Source organism: Perca flavescens, chromosome 17, assembly GCF_004354835.1.
Source record: "Perca flavescens isolate YP-PL-M2 chromosome 17, PFLA_1.0, whole genome shotgun sequence".
In the NCBI taxonomy this organism is placed as follows: Eukaryota; Metazoa; Chordata; class Actinopteri; order Perciformes; family Percidae; genus Perca; species Perca flavescens.
In genome coordinates this window covers 25,036,117-25,060,296 of record NC_041347.1, presented here as the reverse complement: position 1 = coordinate 25,060,296, position 24,180 = coordinate 25,036,117, and the positions used below count along the sequence as shown (strand labels likewise).

Below are 24,180 nucleotides of genomic sequence, written 5' to 3'. Positions count from 1 at the left end.
CTCTGAAAGTAAAGAAATATCATATCTAAAATTTAATTTACAACCCAGACTACTCTTGATATTCTTTTCATTTCATTAAAAAGGACAGCACTCCAGTGGTTAAAACAACCCCAGTGCATTGAAAATGTAAACACTCAGGTAAAAAATAAACTGCAGTATAGAGGTAAAATGAAAAGCACCAAAGTGTGATTACATTTTGCATTACGTTGTCATTTGCAGGAGACTTCATCATTTCAAGTGTGAACATTTCAATATATTTCATAACCATGAAATAAACATATTTCTGTGGTGCTCCTTTAAATAATCACAGCAATTGTTCATGTTTTAAGAAAAATAAGTGAATAATATTTTTATCACTGAATGAGCAGCTCAAATCTGTGTTTTAGAAGAATATACATTAGCACAGTAGATTATTTCGAATAGGTGTGTTATAGAGGAAAACCGATCACAACATCTTGTTACTTTAATTTTCTCCAGCAGGGTTGGTCCTGTTCTAGTCATCACTGATTAGAAAGAAACCCTGACGAGAAAATAAACCACCGACCTGACAACACACAGAGAGCAGCTGGTGCTTGAAAACTCCAGCGAGCTGCATTACCAAACAATTAGCCTTCAGATTGACACATCAAGGGGTCAAAAGGAAAAATCAATGAACAGAGGCAATATGTCAAAAAAGCAGCAGCCTGCAGACACTGTTTTGCACATTCTGTTGATGAGAGAGAGAGAGAGAGAGAGAGAGAGAGAGAGAGAGAGAGAGAGAGAGAGAGAGAGAGAGAGAGAGAGAGAGAGAGAGAGAGAGAGAGAGAGAGAGAGAGAACAGTGGTCTGTTTTTGCTACTGTTGTGTGTATTCTGTAGAGTCCCAGGGCTGAAGAGGCTGTCTATACCAAGTCTGACAGGACTGACCCAGGAGGCAGAAACACACACATAAATACTCACTCCTTTGTGGCTCCCATTCACAAAAAAATGATGGGCCTGAATCTCACATACACAGACATCACTGACTAGAAACAAACCTTGAGGGAGACTCTCACAGAGTTGTTTTCTATGAACGATTAGACCTGCAGCTGCAGTCAATCTGAAGTTTCCTTAACTGCAAACATTACCCTACATTGCATACAAGCCTATTTTGTATGTTACACTGTAAAGCAACCTTATATATACACAATTTATAGTGGAAAATGTTACCATTCAGTCTCCACCTCCGGTAGGTTTACTTTTGTTTAATGTCTGCATTGTGTACCAAAACAGCAGCTTCTCAAAGTCAGACTACATCTGTACATCGCCACAACATTCAAGTTTGGAGAACATCTGTTCTGAATCGATTCAACCTCCTCACTTGAAAACTCACAAACTTACCAAAGTGACCCGGTTGCAGACCGGGTCCCGCAAGGCATGGATGTAGGGCGTGGCATGTTGGAAAGTGTAATCTTCCAAAAATGAACCTTCGTGGTGTTTTATGTTTGGACCCCTCAGCTCTGACACTGGTGAAGGCATAGCGGCCTGGAGGAGAAGGGGAAAAATAAAGAGGTGAAGCAGAAGTAAAGAGAAAAAGGAAGGAAAGAAAGTGAGTAGCCAAGATGAGGTGACAGAACGTCACATGGGTGAAGCAATACAGTTTGTATGGTGAAGTGTTTTTCAAGAGATTATTTTCTCTACATTTCAAGCAGCGTAATGGAATAATTATAAAACAGGAAACCAAATCAAGCCTCCATGTTGACTGTGACAGATTGTCTTGCTCTGTGGAAATTGCTACTCAGGCGGTACGAGATTGAATGGCAAATTAGTAAAGTAACGCTGGCACAATCTCGTAACCTAAAAAATGTATTTTTACCAAAAAAATGGACAAAATAAAATAATTTAAACTATCAATGCATAAGGAACAATATGTTTAAAACACATTGCGGTACCTCGTCCATTCTTTGGAGGTGCCTGCTGCCAGCATTAGCTGGCGTGCTAACATTCTCAACTGGCGTGCTGAGGTGAGAGAGGTGGTTGGTCAGGCTGAAGGTGGGTGACAGGAGGCCGGGAACAAACACCTTACTGACCTAGAGCAACACAAGACAGGAACCTCATGTTTTTAATCACACATGAATTTACTTCAATAAGCAGAAATGTCCATTAATTGTTGTCTACAGCATGTAAAGACGCTAATATGATTAAGTTTGATTCGTCCTTACCCTGGTGATTCCAGTGTACAGAACCAGACTGCCACAGGCCTCCAAAACCAGCATAGCACCTATATTCTGAAGACCAAAAGTTTTGTCAGTAACATCTTAAGTCATTTGGGATGCAACTAACAATTTTCATTATCGTTAATCACCCTATTATTTTCTCAGTTAAGTGAATAATAATTTGGTCTTTACAATGTCAGAAAATTTTATTATTTGCTTGTTTATCTGACCATCAGTACAAAACCTAAAGCTATTCAGGTTAACTGTCCTAGAAGAATAAGAAAACCAGCAAATATTCACGTGAGAAATATTCACATGTGAGAAGCTAGAACTAATGAGCCTTTAACATCCATGCTTAAAAAATGACAAACGATTAATCAATTATCGTAATTTTCTGTAAATTAACCAATTGTTTCTGCCCTATAAATCAGGCTTATTTACATCACCCAATAGAAGAAAAAGTACATAAGTCAAAAAATAACACCTAAAATAAGGATGGAGCGCCATGCCTGGATAGTCTGTATTACAATTTGTATTGTGAGGTTGAAGGCAATACTCAGCACTGGTATTCATGTTTTTTTAGTTCATGATCAATACTGTGTGTGCAGGATAATACTACCTCAGAAATGATTATGCTAACTAAAATGTGAAACCTAATCTAGTAGGTACACTAAAACTGCAAAAGTAGCTTAAAAGCAATCTACTAGTAGGTAAACTGAAACTGAAATCCAAAACTATGAACAATTACAAAATGTCAAACTAGAATTAATCTAAACAGCTCACAGATCACAACTTCATTGATACATCAATCAATTGCCGTCGTTAAGACTTGGTGTGTGGAGTTCTGGTCTAATGATGAAATTCAATAATGTTCTCTGAGGCAGAGATTTAGCTCAGCTAAATACACACACATTGGTTTCTAAAAAGGTAAAAGGTGCAAGTAAAGACCGAATTATATCAGACGGAAGAGGTAAACATCCCGATGGTTTAAAGAGGATACAGTAATGGCTCCTATGCAATGTTCACAACATCCCACACAAACAATTTGATGTTAAATAAACATGCTTTCAGCCCAGACCAGCCATAAAATTCACACATATATGACAAATACAGAGAGAGTAAAATCAGATGAGCCCGTCTGTAAATGTTCAGAGCTGCAACCTGGAATATTTCTAGTATCATTTCTCATAGTTTGAAGTGGTGGCAAATACGAGGCCACAGTATTTTAGTCTATTATTAGACTCAAACAAATGCATCATTCACACTTTAATTTATTGGCTTTATTTAACTTTTTGGTTCCGTACCAACTTACAACTTACCGCAAACTACACAACCTACCTATACACACTGTTTGATCTTCATACATAACAATTCAATACAACATCTCTATAATACATTCCAAAATAATAGAAATTGAGAGAGGGGAAAAAAAAATATATCGCAATTCAATACCTCTCTGAATGTGTTTAATAGCAATTGACCAAAGAATCATTGAACAAGCAGAAAATAAACATGAATAGGAGTACTAAACTTAACGTCCAGAGTCTGGCTGTACCGGACTCTCTCGATGATTTTAACAATAGTTTTTAAATATTAATAGTATTTTTCAAAGCAGTTTTGTATTTGGGGTTTCATTTACTCAAGCATAATAGGGGTTTTGTTTATCAAATTGTCAGAAATAATAATAAATAATAATAATTGCATAGATTTACTGTACGCAGATCAATCATGCTTGTCTTGCGTAGTCAGCCCCCAAAGGCATTGGATTGCATTAGATTGTACAAGTGTAATAAAGTGACCGCAAGTGTTCAGTACAATCACATGTAAAACATAATTTTTTGTAACTGCTGATCTAAAAAAAAAAATTGTCAATAACCTTCACCTACACACTGTAAATCTTATGAAGACTAAATATTGTAATCTACCTGCAGAGGCTCTGCATCTTTGGCAGGGATGGTCGTGACAGAGGTGAAGATTAGCTGAGATGTATTGTTGCTCTCAACAAACTTCACACATCTGTGGAAACAATGAAAAAGACACAGCAAAATAAGGTGGAGAGAGTGATGATGAAGAAAAGTAAGAGAGTTACATTTAAACTATACTTTAGTGGTTTGTCTGGCATTCTACGTTCATGAGCAATCAATGTTTAGTACTGTTACTGTCATATTGCCTCAGGCATTAGATTTAGATGATTTTAGACTTTTAATGGGCCCCTAGATTCCACAATATAAAGTAGTGCATGCTAGGGAAGTCTGTATCAAATATGTATTGTGTATGGCGGCTACACTGTGTGGGTTTGTTGACCTGAGCTGTTGGTGAGACTCCACCAGGAAACAGAGGTAGCGGTTCTCACAGAGGTCAGAGGTCAGAAATACTTTACAAGCCTGGCTGCTCATATCCCTGCAAACACAAAAAGATGAAGATTCATGTTAAACAACAGCAGTAACTAAACAAGAACAGCAACAAAAGAGTAAAACAAAAATATAATAATCTCACATTTACCATCGATGTAAGGAGACACAAGCTTATCAGTGATTTAGAAATGATCTCAGACCAACTTTTTAGCTAAATGGTTAAGGACTTAGTGAGGATTCTTCTAAATATGATGTTGTCTTCATCTCTGTCATTGATAGGTCTTTTTAGTAATTGAGTAATTCTACATAAAGAGGCAAATTTAGGTAAGACGTGATGAAATGCTTCACTTCTCTCTACCTGGGTGCTACCAAATTTCCCAAAAAATTACAAATCAAGTATATGAGGAGTTAGGGATGTTGAATTGAATCATTGCATCAATGCATCGCGATGCAGACCTGGACCAGGGCTCGACAGGCTTGTCCGCAACAAGTGAATTTCTTTGTCGGGCAAGTGGAAGAGAAATTTACTTGCCCCACTGGACAAGTTAAAACTCAAACAAAATAAAATGCACTCATTACGTTTATTTTACTGGAGTAATGTTCTGTAGCGTCTGCCGGCCCGGGGGCAACATAACTTGGCTGACAAGTAAGTGACGTTAGCTAGCTAGCGTCGGCAGCTGTGTACCTAGCAAGCATTAGCAGCATTTGTATCGGTTAAATTTACATAGTTAAAGATCAGCTAATACTGAACTGTAAAGTAGCTACACCTTTTAAAGGATCCCTTGGTAAATCAGCCTCTGCCGGGTAGAAAGTGTTTCAACTGAATTTTATTAATGTTGATATAGTTTGGATGCTTTCAACGCTTTGTTTGAATTCTGCATTAACAAAACAAAAAAAAACACAAAAAATTATAAAACGATAAATCTTTACCCGGACAAGTGACTTTTGTGCATGGACAAGTGAAATGTAAATGTACTTGTCCAAAGGACAAGTGCCTCAAAAAGTTAAGGTTGAGCCCTGTGGACGAGGGACAGACCATAATTGATTATTGTCTACTGATGTTACTTGTTGATTTTTCGGTCGCTGCTTTTTTATGTTTTTGCCTTTCGTTTGCTGTGTTCAGACTCTGCTACATTGAGGAAGTGTCTTTTTTTTTTTTTAAGAGCAGATACAAAAAAAAAGGGAGTTCATATATATCTGACTGCTTGAATTTGTGGAAGAAAAGCACGTGTAGCAATATATAATCATATTGAGGAGGTGACGAATCGTGATGCCTCGTGATATTGAATCGAAGAGAGGATAATCGTAATCGAATCGTAAGACCATTGAAGATTCACACCCCTTTGAGGAGTACCTCGATAACTGCATAAAGGAATAATTATTTTCCCAAAAAAATGTATCTGACATAACACAACAAGGGGGAAATTCTGGTTTTCTGATGATGATGCTGGTAATGATGGCTGGTGACAACTTTATGATAAAAAGCCATTACATTTTCTGGCATTTACTCATAAAAGTGATGTACCTAAATATACCTGAAAGTTCAGTCGCTAAAATAGCCAAGAAAAGCTAAGAAAGCTAAGTAGCTACATTACTGAACTCAGCAGAATGAAGGCCATCACTTAAAAGACAAAGTTGAAATCAATATTGTCTGTCATTGATGTAAATGAAGCATGTGCCTACACATGTAGGATTCAGTCCTGGTAATTACCTCTGACCAGCTGTGACCGTCTCACTCCACAGCTGCTCCATACAGAGGTCGGGTATGATGGGCTCCATCTCCGGTACCAGCATCGTCTCGTTGACCGTGCTGTTGGGAGAGTGTATCACGCCATGGTGCCCCCTGGGGGACGGGCTATGAAAAGACGTGTTGAAACGAGCCGCGCCTGAAAAAGATGGAGCCGCCATGCCTGGAGAGTGGGCACGGCTGGGATAGAAGGATGGAGGAAGACAAAAAAAAGGGACATTGTACACAGGAGTTTTTAACCACTAGCTTTAACATTCAATGGTCTGAGGGCATCCTTAATCAGGCTGGAAAGTTCAGTTAGGGACTGACTGACCATATGCAAAAGTTTATTTTCTTAAAAGGAACACGCCGACTTATTGGGAATTTAGCTTATTCGCCGTAACCCCCAGAGTTAGACAAGTCGATACATACCCTTCTGATCTCCGTGCGTGCTGTAATGCTGTCTGACGGCTCCAGCAGCATCAGGCCAGCACAGAACATCAGGTGAATGGTTCCAGCTATCCTACTGCTCCGAATAAGTGACAAAATAACGCCAACATGTTCCTATTTACATGTTGTGATATATAGAGTCACAGCGTGTACAAAAAACAACGTAACATGAGACACAGCCGTCTTCTAACTGTAAACAAACCGGGAACTATATTCTCAGGTGGAAGAATATAGTACTTGGGCGGAGTGATATGCTCGCAGCAAGCCTGTCTGAGAATATAGTTCCCGGTTTGTTTACTGTTAGAAGATGGCTGTGTCTCATGTTACGTTGTTTTTTGTACACGCCAGACTATACAAAATCACAACATGTAAATAGGAACATGTTGGCGTTATTTTGTCACTTTTGTCACAATTTGGAGCAGTAGGCTAGTTGGAACCAGTTACCTGCAGGATCTGTGCTGGGCTAAGCTAATGCTGGAGCTGTCAGACAGCGTTACAGCACGCACGGAGATGAGAAGGGGTATGTATCGACTTGTCTTACTCTGGGGGTTACTGTGAATAAGCTAAATTCCCAATAAGTCGGCGTGTTCCTTTAAATATCACCTGTCCTGTCTGTTTGTGTCACATACTGTATATGTTTAATCTGTGTTTCTTAAAAAAAATAATCAAATTAATCAATTTCAAGTCAAACTCACCTGAGGGCAGCCATGTTGGATATATTCGGGGAATGAACACGGGAATGAAATCCTGGTGAAGACGTCATGATCCTGCTCTGGTGGCTGTGCAGAGCGCTGTAGTGGAGAGGAGAGCCAGGACCAACTGCACAACTAGGAGCAGAAAACAATGGACGGGATCAGACAAGGGAAGAGACCAGAGATGCTCTAAAGGTCACCAGTTGAAATATAAAATAAAATAATAATTGCAAATGGTTGATGTGGAAATTCTCTGTCTGGAAGCATGTATTTACGTTTATTCTCTCTATATGCATTTTAATTATACTGCTATTGATGGATCTTGGCCAGGTTTTGTTTGTAAAACAGATTGTGTCTCTGTGGGACATTCCTAGCATAAAAGTTTAATAACAATTGTAGACATAATGGGGCATTTCCATATGAAGGCCAAAAATCTCACATATAAACTGATGTGAGGACAACACTTCCACTTCACTTTTACCTTGTTCCAGTTCCGGGACCAAGCCCGGTTGCCCCACTTCCACCAGGCGAGTCCAGGCGGGAGATATTACGGAGGTGAGAGGTCAGTAAGCCAGATGCCATCAGACCCAACGGAGTGCCAACTGGATCTGCTGTACACCGCAGGACTGTAGAACGCTCCTGATGGGGGTAAGAGGCTCGAGGTTAGGGAAAGGTAGACTCTGTGTTTGAATGTGTATGTCTGTGTAATCACTCACATCCTGTGTCACTTTGCGCAGGGCCCAGACAGAGTGTATTCCCTGTACAGTGTCATAGGAGACAACTACAGAGGGCTGACAGCAGCTGAACACTATCTTCATGGTGGCATCAGATGCATACTGTACATGGGATCCTTCAAACAGACCTGAAAAATCACACATAGAATCAGGTTTAAGTATGCTGATGACTCATTAAGAGAGAGAGAGAGAGAGAGAGAGAGAGAGAGAGAGAGAGAGAGAGAGAGAGAGAGAGAGAGAGAGAGAGAGAGAGTGTGTGATCGTGTTGTACCTGCAGGTTTACACACTACTGGTGCGATCTCGTCTAGAGGATGCAGCATGCTGAACACTGTGGGCAAAGGTTCCCTGTAGAGAAAAAGAGCTGAGTACCTCAGTTACCTGCCAAATGACAATGGTTTGTACGAGTGTGTGACTAGAAGGTTGTCCTTAATGCAGACACATCTGTTCAGGTTTTGTTCAGTTCATGACTTGTGTATGCATATGCAGTGTTAATGTGTACCCGGGGAGGCTGAGTTGTGCGTCAGTCGCTGTGTTTTTTCGTTCTAACAAAAGTCCAAACTTTGTTGCCCAGACATTTGAGACCTGGAGGAGACAAGAGGGGATAGACAGGGGAGACAGTTTAAAACATATAGTTATGTTGTTGTGTAATAATGACAACAGTTAATGTTTAAATTTTCCACACAGTACTGAAACAGATGCCATTTCTACAATTTGACAAACAAACTTCTCAATGACCTAAAGGCAACTCTTTAAACGTGCGATTACCTACCTTCTGACACTGTAGATCTAACGATAAGTCCATTAATTAAGAAAATAATCAGCAGATTATTTGATCATGAAAATTCTTGGTACATGCATCAATATTTGTAATAATATTTCATATGATTTTTGACTGAACCTTATAACGAAATTCTAGTGTTTGCAACTTCTATAGAGAGTTGAAGGGTCAACTAGAGAACACCACCCTGAGGGTTCTAGTGTCAAGGACACCCCAGCAGTGGAGATGCTTCCTGTCATAAAGGCTCTCAAGGATTTTCTTGCGCTTCTCAAAACACCAACATCTTGTCTGCTTGCCTCTGTATTCACTACAATCATTTTATGAGAGTGGGTGTCAGACCTTCCATTAGTAAATATTACCATTACCACCTTCATAGGCCTCAAGCAAGAAAAAACAAACAGAGGAAACATGATTTCCTCTGAGCAGCCCACCAACACGGTTTCTGCAAGTTATTGGTTAAAACACATCCCTGAATCAAATTGCATATTGTTGCTGTGCAACACACTAATGAGACAAATACACACAGAGACACAGAATACACACACACACACACACACACACACACACACACACACACACACACACACACACGGTTGATTACCATTGTCAGTGATCCAAAATCTCCATTATTATTGGTTAGCCAGACAACGGTTCAGCCCTAGGGACTATCACATATCTGACTAATGCTTACACACAGACAGACAGACAGACAGACAGACAGACAGACAGACAGACAGACAGACAGACAGACAGACAGACAGACAGACAGACAGACAGACAGACAGACAGACAGACAGACAGACAGACAGACACACATGTAGAAAAGAAAACACCTAGGCACTTTTTATTTAAAGGAATATAAAAGTCAGTAAGCATGCCCATTGTACAATATGACTAATTTTCCAAAATGGACAATAAAGCATTTTGGAATTCAATCCTGTTTATAGTTTTCATATACTCACAAATTGGAAGGTGAAGCCATTCTGTGATACACTGAATGAACTGAAATGGTTGTTTATTGCTACATGCAGCAAATTGTCTCGTTGGAGGCTCCAAAAAGGTAGCCGCAACATGTTTCTGGATATTAAAGTTTGAAGAATTTAAATATCCATAAGCTCTTATCATTAAGTATATAACCTGCACACATCAATATCATGTTTGCCAATCTGGGTGGTCTGTGGTAAATTACACCAAACGAAACCAAAGTGACAAAGATCAAACGTTGGTGAATCTGGCAGGTGCTTTTGAATTTCTCTACACGTCTTGACTCCTCTCTTCTGTGGGATAAAACATTTCCCACCAGTGTAGCCTATCTCTCCTCCTCACCTGAAAGGGTAGTGGTGAGATAAAATCCTTCCCAGTTACAGTGTGAACATTGACACAGCTACTCTGCACAATACACACTGTCTGCTCCACGTCCTCCTCTGTAAAACAACAGTGAAGATTATGTATCTTCATTACAGAACTACAATGAATAGATAACTTGAAACAAGACGTGCTTCTCAACATTTTGAATGACACAGTACCGTCTGTCTTGTTCTGAGGGACAGCAAAGGTACACCATAAGGCCTGCAGACAGAATATAAAACAGTGTCAACATGTTGCAAAGACGAACATGATAATAGTGTTTTTAATATAATAATGCATCCATACAAAAAGTCACAATTCTTCTAATCTCATTCCCAAACTTGTATTTCTCAATTACAGTGGGGGAAATAAGTATTTGACCCCTTGCTGATTTTGCAGGTTTGCCCACTTACAAAGAATGCAAAAATCTACAATTTTAATCATATGTACATTCTAACAGTGAAAGACAGAATCCCAAAGAAAATTCCAGAAAATCACATCATATGAATTTATTAAAATTGATAACCATCTGATGAGGAAAAACAAGTATTTGACCCCATGGACAAACAGCAAGTATTCTGGCTAGCCAGTTAGTCTTTCTTTAAGACACAGCCCCAATCCGAACCAATTATCTACATCAAATACACCTGCCTCACCTCGTTACCTGTATAAAAGACACCTGTCAACACCCAAACAACCAGCATCCAACATCACCACCATGGGCAAGACCAAAGAGCTTTCTACGGACATCAGGGAAAAGATTGTTGATCTGCACAAGGCTGGGATGGGCTACAAGAGAATCGGAAAGCAAGTTGGAGAGAAAAGATCAACTGTCGGTGCAGTTATCAGGAAATGGAAGAAGCACCACACCACCGCCAACCTCCTTCGGTCTGGGCCTCCACACAAGATCTTGCCTCGTGGGGTGTCCCTGATCATGCGAACGGTGAGGAATCATCCCAAAACCACAAGGGGGGAACTGATGAATCAACTGAAGGCAGCTGGGACCACAGTTACAAAAGAAACGGTTGGTAACACACTACGCCGTCATGGATTGAAATCCTGCAGTGCACGCAAGGTCCCCCTGCTCAAGAAGAAACATGTACAGGCCCGCATGAAGTTCGCCATTCACCACCTGGACGACTCAGAAGAGGCCTGGAAGAAGGTGATGTGGTCAGATGAGACCAAAATAGAACTTTTTGGCCTCAACTCAACTCGTCGTGTTTGGAGGGCAAAGAACACCGAGTACAACCCAAAGAACACCATCCCCACCGTCAAGCATGGTGGTGGCAACATCATGCTTTGGGGTGCTTTTCAGCCAAGGGGACGGGACAACTCCATCGTATTGAGGGGAGGATGGACGGGGCCATGTATCGTGGAATTCTGGACCGACATCTCCTTCCCTCAGCGAGAGAGCTGAAGATGGGTCGAGGATGGGTGTTTCAGCACGACAACGACCCTAAGCACACCGCCAAAGCAACAAAAGAGTGGCTGAAGAAGAAGCACATCAAGGTTCTGGAGTGGCCTAGCCAGTCTCCAGACCTGAATCCGATTGAAAATCTTTGGAGGGAGCTTAAAATTCGAGTTGCCAGGCGACAACCTCGGAACCTGAATGATTTGGAGGCTGTCTGCAGGGAGGAGTGGGCCAACATCCCTGCCGAAATGTGCACAAACCTTGTCACCAACTATAAAAACCGTTTGACATCTGTGCTGGCCAATAATGGCTTTTCTACAAAATATTAACATGCTGTTTGTCCAGGGGGTCAAATACTTGTTTTTCCTCATCAGATGGTTATCAATTTTAATAAATTCATATGATGTAATTTTCTGGAATTTTCTTTGGGATTCTGTCTTTCACTATTAGAATGTACATATGATTAAAATTGTAGATTTTTGCATTCTTTGTAAGTGGGCAAACCTGCAAAATCAGCAAGGGGTCAAATACTTATTTCCCCCACTGTAAGTTGTTTGAAAAGTTTTTGTCTTACCTAAGAATGTAAATAAAATGTAACCGATACCTAGGGCTGGGCGATATATCGATATTATATCGATATCGTGATATGAGACTACATATCGTCTTAGATTTTGGATATCGTAATATCGTGATATGACATAAGTGTCTTTTCCTGGTTTTAAAAGCTGCATTACAGTGAAGTGAAGTACTTTTCTGAACTTACCAGACTGTTCTAGCTGTTCTATTATTAATGATTATTTATCTAAAATCTAAGTGTGAAGATATTTTGCGAGAGCACCAACTGTCAACTCTAGAATATATCGCCGCAATATCGAGGTATTTGGTCAAGAATATCATGATATCTGATTTTCTCTATATCGCCCAGCCCTATATCAGAAAATATGGGATGTAGAAATAAGCGCTGAAAATGTGTAGAAGAAAAATTTAACAATTTAAAACGTTGGAAAAAACTAAAACAAACCTTATGGAGCTTTGATTTCAAAAAAGGTACTCCCGTTGTTATACAGTATTTATGTTTACATTATATTGTTATTTGAACAGCTGAGCATTTAATCATGACCAAGGTGAAGAAAACGGTTTATTATTTATTCATTTGATTTTGCAACTGTTCACTGAAATAGCCGGTTTCTATGAAACTACATGTGACATGTCATATTTGGCTTTGACTTTGACTGAACATTTGCTCTCACTTTGCGGAAAAAATATCGGGATATATATCGTATATCGATATTTAGCCAAAATATATCGGGGTATGACTTTTGGTCCATATCGCCCAGCCCTACCGATACCTTAATTACCATCTAATTTGTCTAGTGAGTCTCAGCCTTCAGCTGTTCTGCACCAAGACTCTAGAATGCCCTCCCCTCCCACATTCGACAGGCAGACACAGTCAATTCATTTAAAAAAATGTTAAAGACCTACCTTTTTAAGAAAGCTTTTAATCTTTAAGTCTTCATAGTACTACATCTGCCATAGAAACCCTCCTGACACACTTTTTTACTGCTTTTCTGACGTTCAGATGTTGTCTATTTTGGAAAATGTATCACTATGAAGCTAAATGTATTTTATTGTATTTTCTTCTTTTATGCCCTCTTAAACATGTAAGATGTCCTTGTGTATCTAGAAAGGCGTCCGCCAAATAAAATTTATTATTATTATAAAAATATACTTATTGTAAAGCAAAAGGACACTTTCAGAGCTAGAAATCAACATAGTGTCCTAGATCTGCCCTTGGGGAGAAGAATGGTATCACGATAGCTTACGGCCTAAAAACAGCATTCAGTAACCGACCTGCTGCACTGGGCTGTCGACAGTGAAGGCCTTATATACGTTGGAGGCCTGGGTCCGACTGCCCTGGCTCCAGATAACCACAGTTCCTGCTGCATAGAGCTCCTCTTCAAACTCAACATCTTCCTCCCTGACTCCCTTGTAGCCCTTCCTAAGCTGCCAGCATTCCTGCCAATCAAAAAATATCCATTAAGCCAACACAAGGACTGAAACAAAAATACAAACTACAAGTTATATATATATATATATATATATATATATATATATATATATATATATATATATATATATATATATATATATATATTACAAGTTTCATTGGTAAAGAAGTGATGCAACATTACATTTAACTTGGTTCCAAGTTAAAAGTAATGTTGCATCACACTGACTTAACTGCAATAGCTAGGACTATCTATTGTTGTTAAGTCAACTAACATTGTTAAAAAGGTATTTTTAGTGCCATACAACGTAACACATTTTTTATCAAAATTAAAATTCCTTACTTTCTTTTGTTGTATATTTTCTCCTGCTGCTTGTATCCTCTTTATTATTTTAAGTGCTTGTATAGGTGGAATATAAGCATAATTATATAAAAGACATGTAATGCCATGCAATCTCACCCTCTCTCTCTCCTGCAGACTGACTTCCTGCAGCGACCCCACTAGGCCAGCGGCACCATCTGACGACCAGAGCTCAGAGGCGGGCTGGAGCTCTCTGAGCTGCAGGTTGAAGGCATTTGGATGGTTCCTGCAGTGCTCGCGGCCAAACGGGACAAACGACTGCAATTCCCCTGCTGCGATCATCGTGGCTGTCTCTTCATACACGACTTCCGACATGAGTTCCAGATATCAGCATTATTTCTAGGAAGAATAGGGGATGAGGAAGACAAATAAGCAAGAACCATTTTGTCATTTAGCCTACTGGCCACAGCAAAGTTTGATTGGTTTAACATATTCTACCAGACTCTTTCACTGTTGTTCATCTAGATAAGATCGTGTAGAATGCAGGAGAGTTGAGACAAAAGAAGGAGGACTTTCTATGTCATAAAATAAATCTAGGGTCATACCTACAAATGTTGTAAAACAAATATTTAAATCCATAAATTAAGAAATTTTCACTACATGGAAATGAAGTGTGGGGCCTAGGTTTTAATTGGCCTTAGTAAGGTACCTGGGGAAAGTAAAACTAAAACTTAAACGAAGCCCAACTTTAATGTGGATGAGGATAATTTGTCCATAGCTGTCATAACAAATAGTTTTAAATTTAGACAATAAAAATCCCAAAGTTGTGCAACTGTTAAGACAGCGGTTGTCAAATTATGGTACTGGTGTTTTTAGTTGTACTTGAGGTGGTTAAGGTGTTCCACTTCAAAATAAACAAATGCATTTTACTTTCATTTAACGCTAGGACTAAACATGTCATCACACGGACTTGGTTATAATGATCACATTAGACATGTAGACATAGGTGAATATCGTTAGTTTGTGGCTTTATTCTTATTTTACATATCACTTACTTAGCTAGCATGAAACAATACCAAACAGGGCTTTAGGTTAGCTATATGTAATGTAACGTTATCCCTCACATGTAATTACATTGTTAGAAGCCGGTACAATACGACCATAGGACATACAAATCCCCAAATAACAACTTGTAGGTACTGTAGCTATGTGTATACTGTTGACTCTGACAGACGCTACATGCTAGCAGCTAGCTAGCTGTAAGTTTTCAATTCACAAGTTACCCCAAAACAAAAAGGTGTACTTAACAGCCAATATGATTGTGTAAGTTAGCTATATGAATAAAAGTGTTGAAAGTTAACTGTGAGTGAAAGGCTAGCTATAAAGTACTCTTCTAACGCTAACACCCTCAGAGTACTGTTGCTTTCACTGGCTCTATTAGCACGCTAGCTAATGTTAGCTTCAGCTAGCTTTGAGTTTGCAGGGAGACATTTAGCCGCTAACCTGATAGTATGGAATAGTCTGGCTCTTGTCGCTGAGTCCTTGTCTTTCCTTAGTATGAGTCTTGCTTGAGCACAACGTCGTCACCGGTGCCAACATAAAAACAACTCAGATAAGGTGCCAAACTGTGGATTTGGCTACCGCAGGTTTTCAAATGAGCGCGGACATCTTTGCTGTCCCGGCATCCTCTTCCTCCACAAGGCAACCAATCAGCAGTGAGGAGGAGGGGAGGAGAGACCTGATAGGCTGCCTTCATTAGCACACTTTCTCAAAATAACCTCTGTTTATGATGATGTGCAGAAGAATACAGTAGGACACCTCATAGTCACATTTGTATGTGAATGTTATGTAACCTTTATAGCACAGTATTATTTTATTTTATATTATATTACATTTCATACCTATTTACAGTAAGCCCAGTTCAGACCAAAGATTTGAGACAAAACCGTTTTAGAACGTCGCAGGGAAAAGTCGCAGCACTCTGAACCGGCCCGTCTCAGCTCGACTCAGGCTAGTTGATGGTTTCGCTGCGACTCAGCTGTTCAAGTCGCAGAGGCTGGTTTTAGAACATAAGGGACGTCACCAGCTGGTAAAGTCAGCTACAAACTATAGAAATAAAATTATCCATAATCCATTTTATTTTTATGTTACAAACAGCTGGTCGAAATGGCAGAGTTTGAAGGCGCTGACACACCAACCCGATTATCGGACAGTCTGGCGAGGTCAGTGACTCAATTCTGTTTGGTGTTTTCCGTGCCGTCGTCAGTCGGAGGAGCTGTCGGCTTTAATTTGGCCCGATTTGACATGTTGAATCGGCCAGTGGGCAGTTGGACTCAATGAGCAATCTGATTGGTGGAGTGCTAGCCCTTGACTAGCGAATCAGTGCATGTTAAAACACTTACCGGAAATCTGACGAAAATCTTTCAAACTGACCTTTGTCGATAAAAAAAACAGACAGATTCAGCAACTGTATGGCCTATTTCTTGCTTAAAATGTTTTCAGAAACATTTTCGTTTATACGAGATCGTATTCCAAACGAGCCGCCATTATGGTTGGCTTCGAAATCATAGACAGTTAAAGAAATGGACAAATCAACACCATAGACTTCCACGGAGACCAGTGAAGTCAATTAGAAGCACTTTTCCGGTGATGGCTGAGCGTTGCTGCGCAGCCTCAAACTGAGCTTGACAACACAGATGTGACGTGAGCAACCTGTCTGAAAGTTGTAAGTCTTCTGGTAGCTGTGCCAAGAGAAATCTCAATCATTCCCAAGCTTGCAGAGATGGAGAGCATGAGTAGGAGCTGTCCATGAGCGTAGGAACAGGAGCAACTTTTGTTAAGTATTCAGATTAATTATTTTGTCATTTTGACTCTATGCTTCCACGTCCCCCCGATTGCCTGCGAGCTTCTCCTGACTATACGGTAATTTATCTACTGTGCGACAGAAAGTCGCGTGGTTATGACACAATCGTTAGCCTATTTTTTATCAAAACGGCTGCTACGGGGCCATAACGCGAGATACAAGGTATGGAGCCTTTTATACATTGTCGTGTTTCTTTAGAAATAAACAATGGACAAATAAGAGTCTTTAAATGCTTCAGAGGTAAAGTTATTCGCTGTCAAAGTGACGCCAAAATGAATGGCAGTCAATGGAATGCTAGCAGAAGGTGATGGCTTGTTAGCCTATGAACCTCCTCATAGGAGTTACGCTTTTCGGATGCTCGCTTACCCCCTTTTTTTAAATTTGGGAGAAGCCAGACCCACGTGATGCGTTCGTCATTTAATGTTTTGGGGCGACAATACAGATTAGCGCCGCCTGCTGTTATGGAGACGTATTAAGTCTCGCGCACGCACAGAATGTATGTGTTCCGAGGCACTTTTTGACCTTGGGGAGCCAACTGATCAGCCAGACTGCCATTTCTGTCGACGGTCGGGCGTCGGGTTGGTGTGTCAGAGCCTTTAGAAACAATCAGTGAATCAGAGAAACAAACGTATTTTTGCCGATTCATTACTGGAACTGCAACTGTACCAAGCATATTAATACCACTAACATTATCCACAGTCATATTTACACAAAATAAATGATATATCCAGCTACAAAAAAAGCCTAAAAGGCAGAAGTTAGGATGGAAGTGCGAAGACTGGTTGCTATGGAGATGATACACCGTCTCGTCTCGTCTTACTGGTGGCGTTGCAAGAAGTTGCAAGTTTCAACTCGTGGCGAATCTTTGGTCTGAACTGGGCTTCTGCTGAACTGTTTTATGTTCTATGACTCTATTCTTGTTATGGAACGGCACTGGAGGTTGGACCCAAAAGCAGACGTGACACACTGGAAATACGTTTAAGTGATTTAATAAAGACATATATATGTATATATATATATATATATATATATATATATATATATATATATATATATATATATATGGAGGGTGGGGGTGTGGCCTTGACCAACTGCCACTTTGCTCGTTTGAAAGCCATGATGTCTCTCTCTCATGGTTGGGCCAAATTCTCTGGGCGGGCAAAGCAGAGAAAGGGGAGGTAACCTTGCTCTTTATGACCTCATAAGGAGCAAGATTCCAGATTGGCTCATCTGAACTTTCATTTTCTCAAAGGCAGAGCAGGATACCCAGGGCTCGGTTTACACCTATCGCCATTTCTAGCCACTGGGGGACCATAGGCAGGCTGGGGGAATGCATATTAATGTTATAAAAACCTCATAAAGTGAAATGTTCATGCCATGGGACCTTTAAGTACTACTGGGAATGATTAGGGAATGAGCTTCACCTGGTGCAGCCTGCAAAATAAGCCATGCCCACAACTCACAGACACAGAGCAAGAGGGAGAAACATGAGGGATCACAAACAGGGAAACAAACAATGCACACAAACAGGGAGAGGGAGGAGCTGCCATGATGGCATCATGACAGTTCTAGCTTCACTGTAGTTGTTTAATTAACTTTAATTTATATGTATGTATGTATGTCTTGGTCAATCAAACATTAATAGATGTGATTAGCTTCTTTCCTTTTATTTTCTGTAAAAGTGTTGGACTTAAATCCTGCTAAATCCTAAGACTAAGATTAAGTTCTAAGACTTTAATGTTTTGACGGGCTATGGTTGAAGGCATCGCACCTAAAAGATCATGTGTTATATAGCATGTATTATTTGTATTGATAAATATATAAACACAAATAATATTTTTGTCGAATAACTTGAATAGGAAGCAAGATCACTACTGGGCTGCTGCTTTCTATTAAGTTACCATACTTGTTATGTTGTTTATTTACTAGTTGAAAGATTTCAATTTTGCAATCAACACTGATATTCACATGTTAGAGGTCAGAGCGACAGAGATCAGGATCAGCATCAGCTACAGCTTGCCTATTAGTTAAAGGTAGTATCTCTAATGATGTGAGCCCTGACAAGACGTTTGAATACGAAGACAATACGCCTTTCAAACAGTGAAGTTTACTTGACTTTCTGACTTCATAACATGGTTAAATGCGGAGGATATTAATGAACGTTGCAGAGAGGATCACTGTCACCCCAATTAGGAATAAATAAGATGATATTTATATGGGGAAGTGGTGACTAATTACCAGCATCTGTTTAAAGTCACGCCAAGATTCAGACTCAGAAAACAATTTAACTAATATACATTCTATTTTTATATTAGATTATGTCTTTTATTTTATTTCACTTTTTTCTTCATATGTTGTCTTGTGTGAATACTAGGTTATTTGAAGAATGCTTGCTATTTAGGTCATTACTGTAATTAGTAAGTACAAAAATTAAGAAAGAAAATATATATCAACTTATATACTTACTTACCTCTAATTACTTAATATATATTTATCCTAAGCCTTTCAGGCTGTTGACAAATAGACAGACTACATACTGTACTGTACCAGTAACTCCTTCTGCATCTAAGAAATCAAATTCAAGAAAAGGTGGTCATGAAAAATTATACCTGAGTGGAAAATGAGAAGTCTGGGCGTTATGGCTGTTGTTGATGGATGTGATGAAAGTTGCATGACAACACCGTATGATCTGACTGAGTTAACTCTCCCAGACAATATCAGTGCAGCCCCCTGGGTGGTGTGTGTGTGTGTGTGTGTGTGTGTGTGTGTGTGTGTGTGTGTGTGTGTGTGTGTGTGTGTGTGTGTGTGTGTGTGTGTGTGTGTGTGTGTGTGTGTGTGTGTTTGTGTTTGTCAGTCATGACAAAATAAATAAAGAGAGGGTGAGAATGCGTTATGTATTAAATCTAAAAGAAAATGTTAAAAATAAAAGACAAAAACACAAAAAGTGAAGAATTTGGTGATTGAAGATGACATCAGTTTCTGGCTATAGAGCAGTAGTACAATTTCTTTTGAAATTCTAATTGATTCTGTAATGTACCTGACCCAGTGGCCTAAAGGATAAGGGATCACCCTCTGGAGCTGGGGATTGTGGGTTCAAGTCCCACCTGGGTTCATCCTCAAGTCAATTCTCTTGTTTGTCCCTGCTACACATACCACGCATAACTGCCAAAACAGCATTGACTTGGATAATCTCTATGGCAATGCAATCTTGCATGGAATAAAATGTAATCTAAAAATATTATAGGTGTACTGATACCATCAGACTTTTGTAATGTCAGAAAACAGCAAATCTATTAGAAAAATAGGGTAAAATTGGCCTGTTTCATGTTGCCTTTCCATGAAAACAAGGATATAAACATTGCAGTACTGTAACTCAACAACTAACGCCCAGACAACCATGACAAACACCTCATTATATTCATTTAGCTGCGGCAGGTTGGCTGTTTGAGGTGAGGTCATCCTGCCACAACAGGCGCTCAGATTTCATTACTGCAGGGCTGCTAAAGCATCTATGAGCAACAACTGTCTGTGGTGACGCACTGGAGCCTACTGGGGAGGGACAGTGAGAGAGTCGCACTCTGGTGGTAGCATTCATACTTTGAGAAAAATGGCTTAAATTCTCCAACTAAACAGCGAAAGAAGTCTGCACAGAGATGATGCTCCCATGGTGTTTGCAATGTTTCAGTCCATCATAGATCTTGCTCAGGCACTAAGTGAAAAATGCAGTTTATAAATGCATCAGATACACCTGTATAATCTAATGCAATTCAATACTTAAGCCCTACAACACATCCTACCTTTGTGAAACTCATAGGCCCTCATTTATGAAACGTGCGTACGACCTAAAACAGGCGTACGACAGGCGTACGCCGATTCCTACGCAAAGCTCGGCATTTAGCAATTTGGACGTGAGCGTAGGCTGCGATCAAATCTCACGTCTGGTCTGAACTCGTGTACGCAAGTTCTCGAGTCAGTGTAGACTTGCGGTGCAGCATATAATCAGTTTAACAGGAGAAGGAGAAGTCATCAGTTATCAGCAATGGCAGATCTGGCTCTTTTAGAAGTCTGCAACATTGTTTTAGCCTGTGGGGTTCTGCACAACATCTCGCAGGAAAACACGGTGCCATAAATGTAGCGATGGAGCCAGATGACCCGATGCCCAGAGAGCAGTGTCCAGAACAGCCCCAACTGAGGGCTATATGAAGGAGACAGGATATTATTCCTCACTTTTAAAAGGTAGCCTATAGTGTTATGTTTGGCAATGATATTCAATACAGGAAACATGACGATGCACAACATTTTTATTTATTCTTCAGGTTTTTGTTTCTCTTTCTGGTGAATGATTTATTTCTGCCATTGACCAAGTTATTTTGGCTTGTTTTCCCAGCCCCTCTGCTTTCAGGAGACAGGGTCCAGCACGGGGGGGGGGGAGGACACGCGCTCTCCCTCAGCTGTTGCCTCGTTCCGACAACACTGTTGACCGTATCAGTGATCTCTTTTCATCCCGCATTCTTTCTACAGCCTTTAATACCAGTTTTCAGGCTGCCAAATAGTACACACTTTAATGCAAATGAACCTGAGAAATCAGGGTTTCAATTTCCACCTCTGAAAAGTTCCGCTTCTCAGCCGGATTACGTCTCACCATGTCGTAAATTGTAGGGGCGAGGCCTCAAAACCCAGAATATATTGGGGCGTGATATTTAAATGACGATCGTTTCCAGCCGCCGCATTTATCAATGTACGACCATTCTTACGCTCGGATTGGTGTGATACGAACTTTTCATGAATCCCACGTGAAGCCTGTCGTAAGATGATTTCTGCGCTCATATCTGCGCTGGTTTCTACGTTAGGTTGATAAATGAGGGCCAGTATGTGCATGTGCAATGTGACTGTAAAGGTGAAGTCTAAAGAAAAGAGGAGTAGTGGGACTGGCGTAAGGTTGGGTAGTGCAAAGGTAGTCATCAAAACAAACATAAGAGTACGACACGAAAATTGCAGATGCACTGTTTCCAGTGCAATCTGTAAAACATACGTAACATGTAGAGGAGAGATAAGTCAGAGGAGAGTAGAGTCAATAAAATGCAATCCAAAACAACACATCAACTAATTACTGTATATTCACGAAAATGACCACAAAGTTGAACCAACACCTCTACCACAGTGTCAACAGAGAAAGCATCAGCTTCACAAATTGGGATTAGATACATCATCAGTCATTGGTTCAAAAAGGCTCTAAACCTTACTTTATTTGTTGAGATTATCTTCGGGAACAAAGGAAAAAGACTTTCTACAATGATTTTTGTAACATGCAGTTTATGACCGTGCATTCTCAGAAGTCGTGTGATTCCTCTAGGAAAAGACCTCTCTCAAGACATTTTGACATGTCATAGCAGAAAGGCACAGCTGCAACTAATGATGGCTCTGTTATATTCAGGTGTGCTGGTGACCCAGCATGCAACATAGCAGGGTACCACCTAAATGGAATGCAGCCATTACGTATTATGTTACAGTATTACTTGCACCAGTTTGATGAGTTAAAATGTCTGCAGTGAAGGAAGTGTGAGCATTCATGAAGACTTTACTCTGGTTTGACGCTATGACACCTTCCCTTAGCCCAGAAGAGATTTCAGGTGACATATCGGACATGATGCTCCAAGACATCTACTAAGTATTTTTTTAATCAGTGATTAGATAGATAGATAGATAGATAGATAGATATATGATAGATATATGATAGATAGATAGATAGATAGATAGATAGATAGATAGATAGATGATAGATAGATAGATGATAGATAGATAGATAGAGAGATGATAGATAGATAGATAGATAGATAGATAGATGATAGATAGATAGATAGATAGATGATAGATAGATAGATAGAGAGATGATAGATAGATAGATAGATAGATAGATAGATGATAGATAGATAGATAGAGAGATGATAGATAGATAGATAGATAGATAGATGATAGATAGATAGATAGAGAGATGATAGATAGATAGATAGATGATAGATAGATAGATAGATAGATAGATAGAGAGATGATAAATAGATATAGATAGATAGATAGATAGATAGATAGATGATAGATAGATAGATGATAGATAGATAGAGCGATAGATAGAGATAGATATATAGATAGATAGATAAATAGATAGCAGTAAGATTTGCTTAAATATAAAGTGAGTTACAAATAAAATGTATCATTATTATTATTATCATTATTATAGATAGACAGGTAGATAGATAGATATCATCCAGGGTCGGATGACGTCATTTCCCCGAACAGAGAGAGCAAAGTAATCTGATTGGTCCCCGTGAGAGCCGGACCCAAGTGCATCGTGGGTAAGGTTTTTGCTGGTTAATGAGAGCTAATGATTGAAATGTGACTGTGTATTTGAGTGTGTTGTGCGCTAATTAAAGTTTCTAGATGGCATTGCTGTACGTAATGTCTGCCAGAGGGCTGAATCCAGGCCAAATGTATTTATGTATTTAGTTCATTTAGGATGCAATGAAGAGCTCTGGTCGCCTAATTGATCTGTTCAGCTGTACAGGAGGCCGCACACCAATAACAAGGCCTCCATTAAAGGGACCTCCAGGGAGCCGGGCTCTGATGAGTGTGTGGATTTTGTGTGTGTCTGTGTGTGTGTGTGTGTGTGTGTGTGTGTGTGTGTGTGTGTGTGTGTGTGTGTGTGTGTGTGTGTGTGTGTGTGTGTGTGTGTGTGTGTGTGTGGAAAAAAAATGGAATTAGTAAAAAAGATGAGTCCCTATTTGTGTGTGTTGCTGTTTGTTTGAAATGAAATATAGCTAAATTCTAAAAAGCATGGACTCCTGCAGGATTGTGTGTAAGGATTAGTTATTGTGAGGAAAATATATTTTGTTAACCTTTATAAAGAATAGTTCAACATCTGGGGAAATACACATCTGCTTTCTCTCTGAGAGCTGGATGAGAAGATCTAAGACACTAAGACCAGAAAGCACATGGAGAAATAAAAATACACCGCTAAGTGTGCAACAAAAACCAACAAAATTGATCTTGTTTGTTTAATGTGTACATAAACCGAAAATGCTTTGCTATTCCTGCTATTTCTTTTTATTATTAGACCTACTCTCCCTGTCTCATGTCACATGGCTGTGAAGCCACCATCACTTGCAGTTGAATCTGAATAAAATGAATGCTCAATCAATTCAGCTAATTTAAAAGGAGTTAAATACTCTAAGTGTGTTTGGTTTGGTTTCACTTGTTTACAAACTGCTACAAATATGTAACACAGCAAGAAGCCAATTTAAGAAGGCTATTTATCACACCATAGACTGTATAATAATATACAGTCTATGG

The 24,180-nt window shown here is 39.7% G+C and overlaps 1 protein-coding gene across 2 annotated transcripts in view; it reads right to left on the bottom strand.

Moving 5' to 3' along the window:
- Positions 1-15,652, bottom strand: part of anapc1 (anaphase promoting complex subunit 1) — a 64,184-nt gene extending 48,532 nt beyond the window's left edge. For both annotated transcript variants that reach the window (XM_028603481.1, XM_028603482.1), the window contains exons 1-16: positions 15,477-15,652; positions 14,133-14,372; positions 13,516-13,680; positions 10,433-10,475; positions 10,233-10,330; positions 8,628-8,710; positions 8,400-8,473; positions 8,111-8,256; positions 7,876-8,033; positions 7,398-7,529; positions 6,238-6,453; positions 4,477-4,572; positions 4,098-4,188; positions 2,179-2,244; positions 1,909-2,046; positions 1,358-1,501 (exon numbers count right to left, since the gene is read on the bottom strand). In XM_028603481.1, coding sequence (XP_028459282.1) covers positions 1,358-1,501; positions 1,909-2,046; positions 2,179-2,244; positions 4,098-4,188; positions 4,477-4,572; positions 6,238-6,453; positions 7,398-7,529; positions 7,876-8,033; positions 8,111-8,256; positions 8,400-8,473; positions 8,628-8,710; positions 10,233-10,330; positions 10,433-10,475; positions 13,516-13,680; positions 14,133-14,348 — 1,866 coding nt within the window. In that variant the 5' untranslated portion in view covers positions 14,349-14,372; positions 15,477-15,652. The remainder of the gene's footprint in view (positions 1-1,357; positions 1,502-1,908; positions 2,047-2,178; positions 2,245-4,097; positions 4,189-4,476; positions 4,573-6,237; positions 6,454-7,397; positions 7,530-7,875; positions 8,034-8,110; positions 8,257-8,399; positions 8,474-8,627; positions 8,711-10,232; positions 10,331-10,432; positions 10,476-13,515; positions 13,681-14,132; positions 14,373-15,476) is intronic.
- Positions 15,653-24,180: the final 8,528 nt, after the last annotated feature.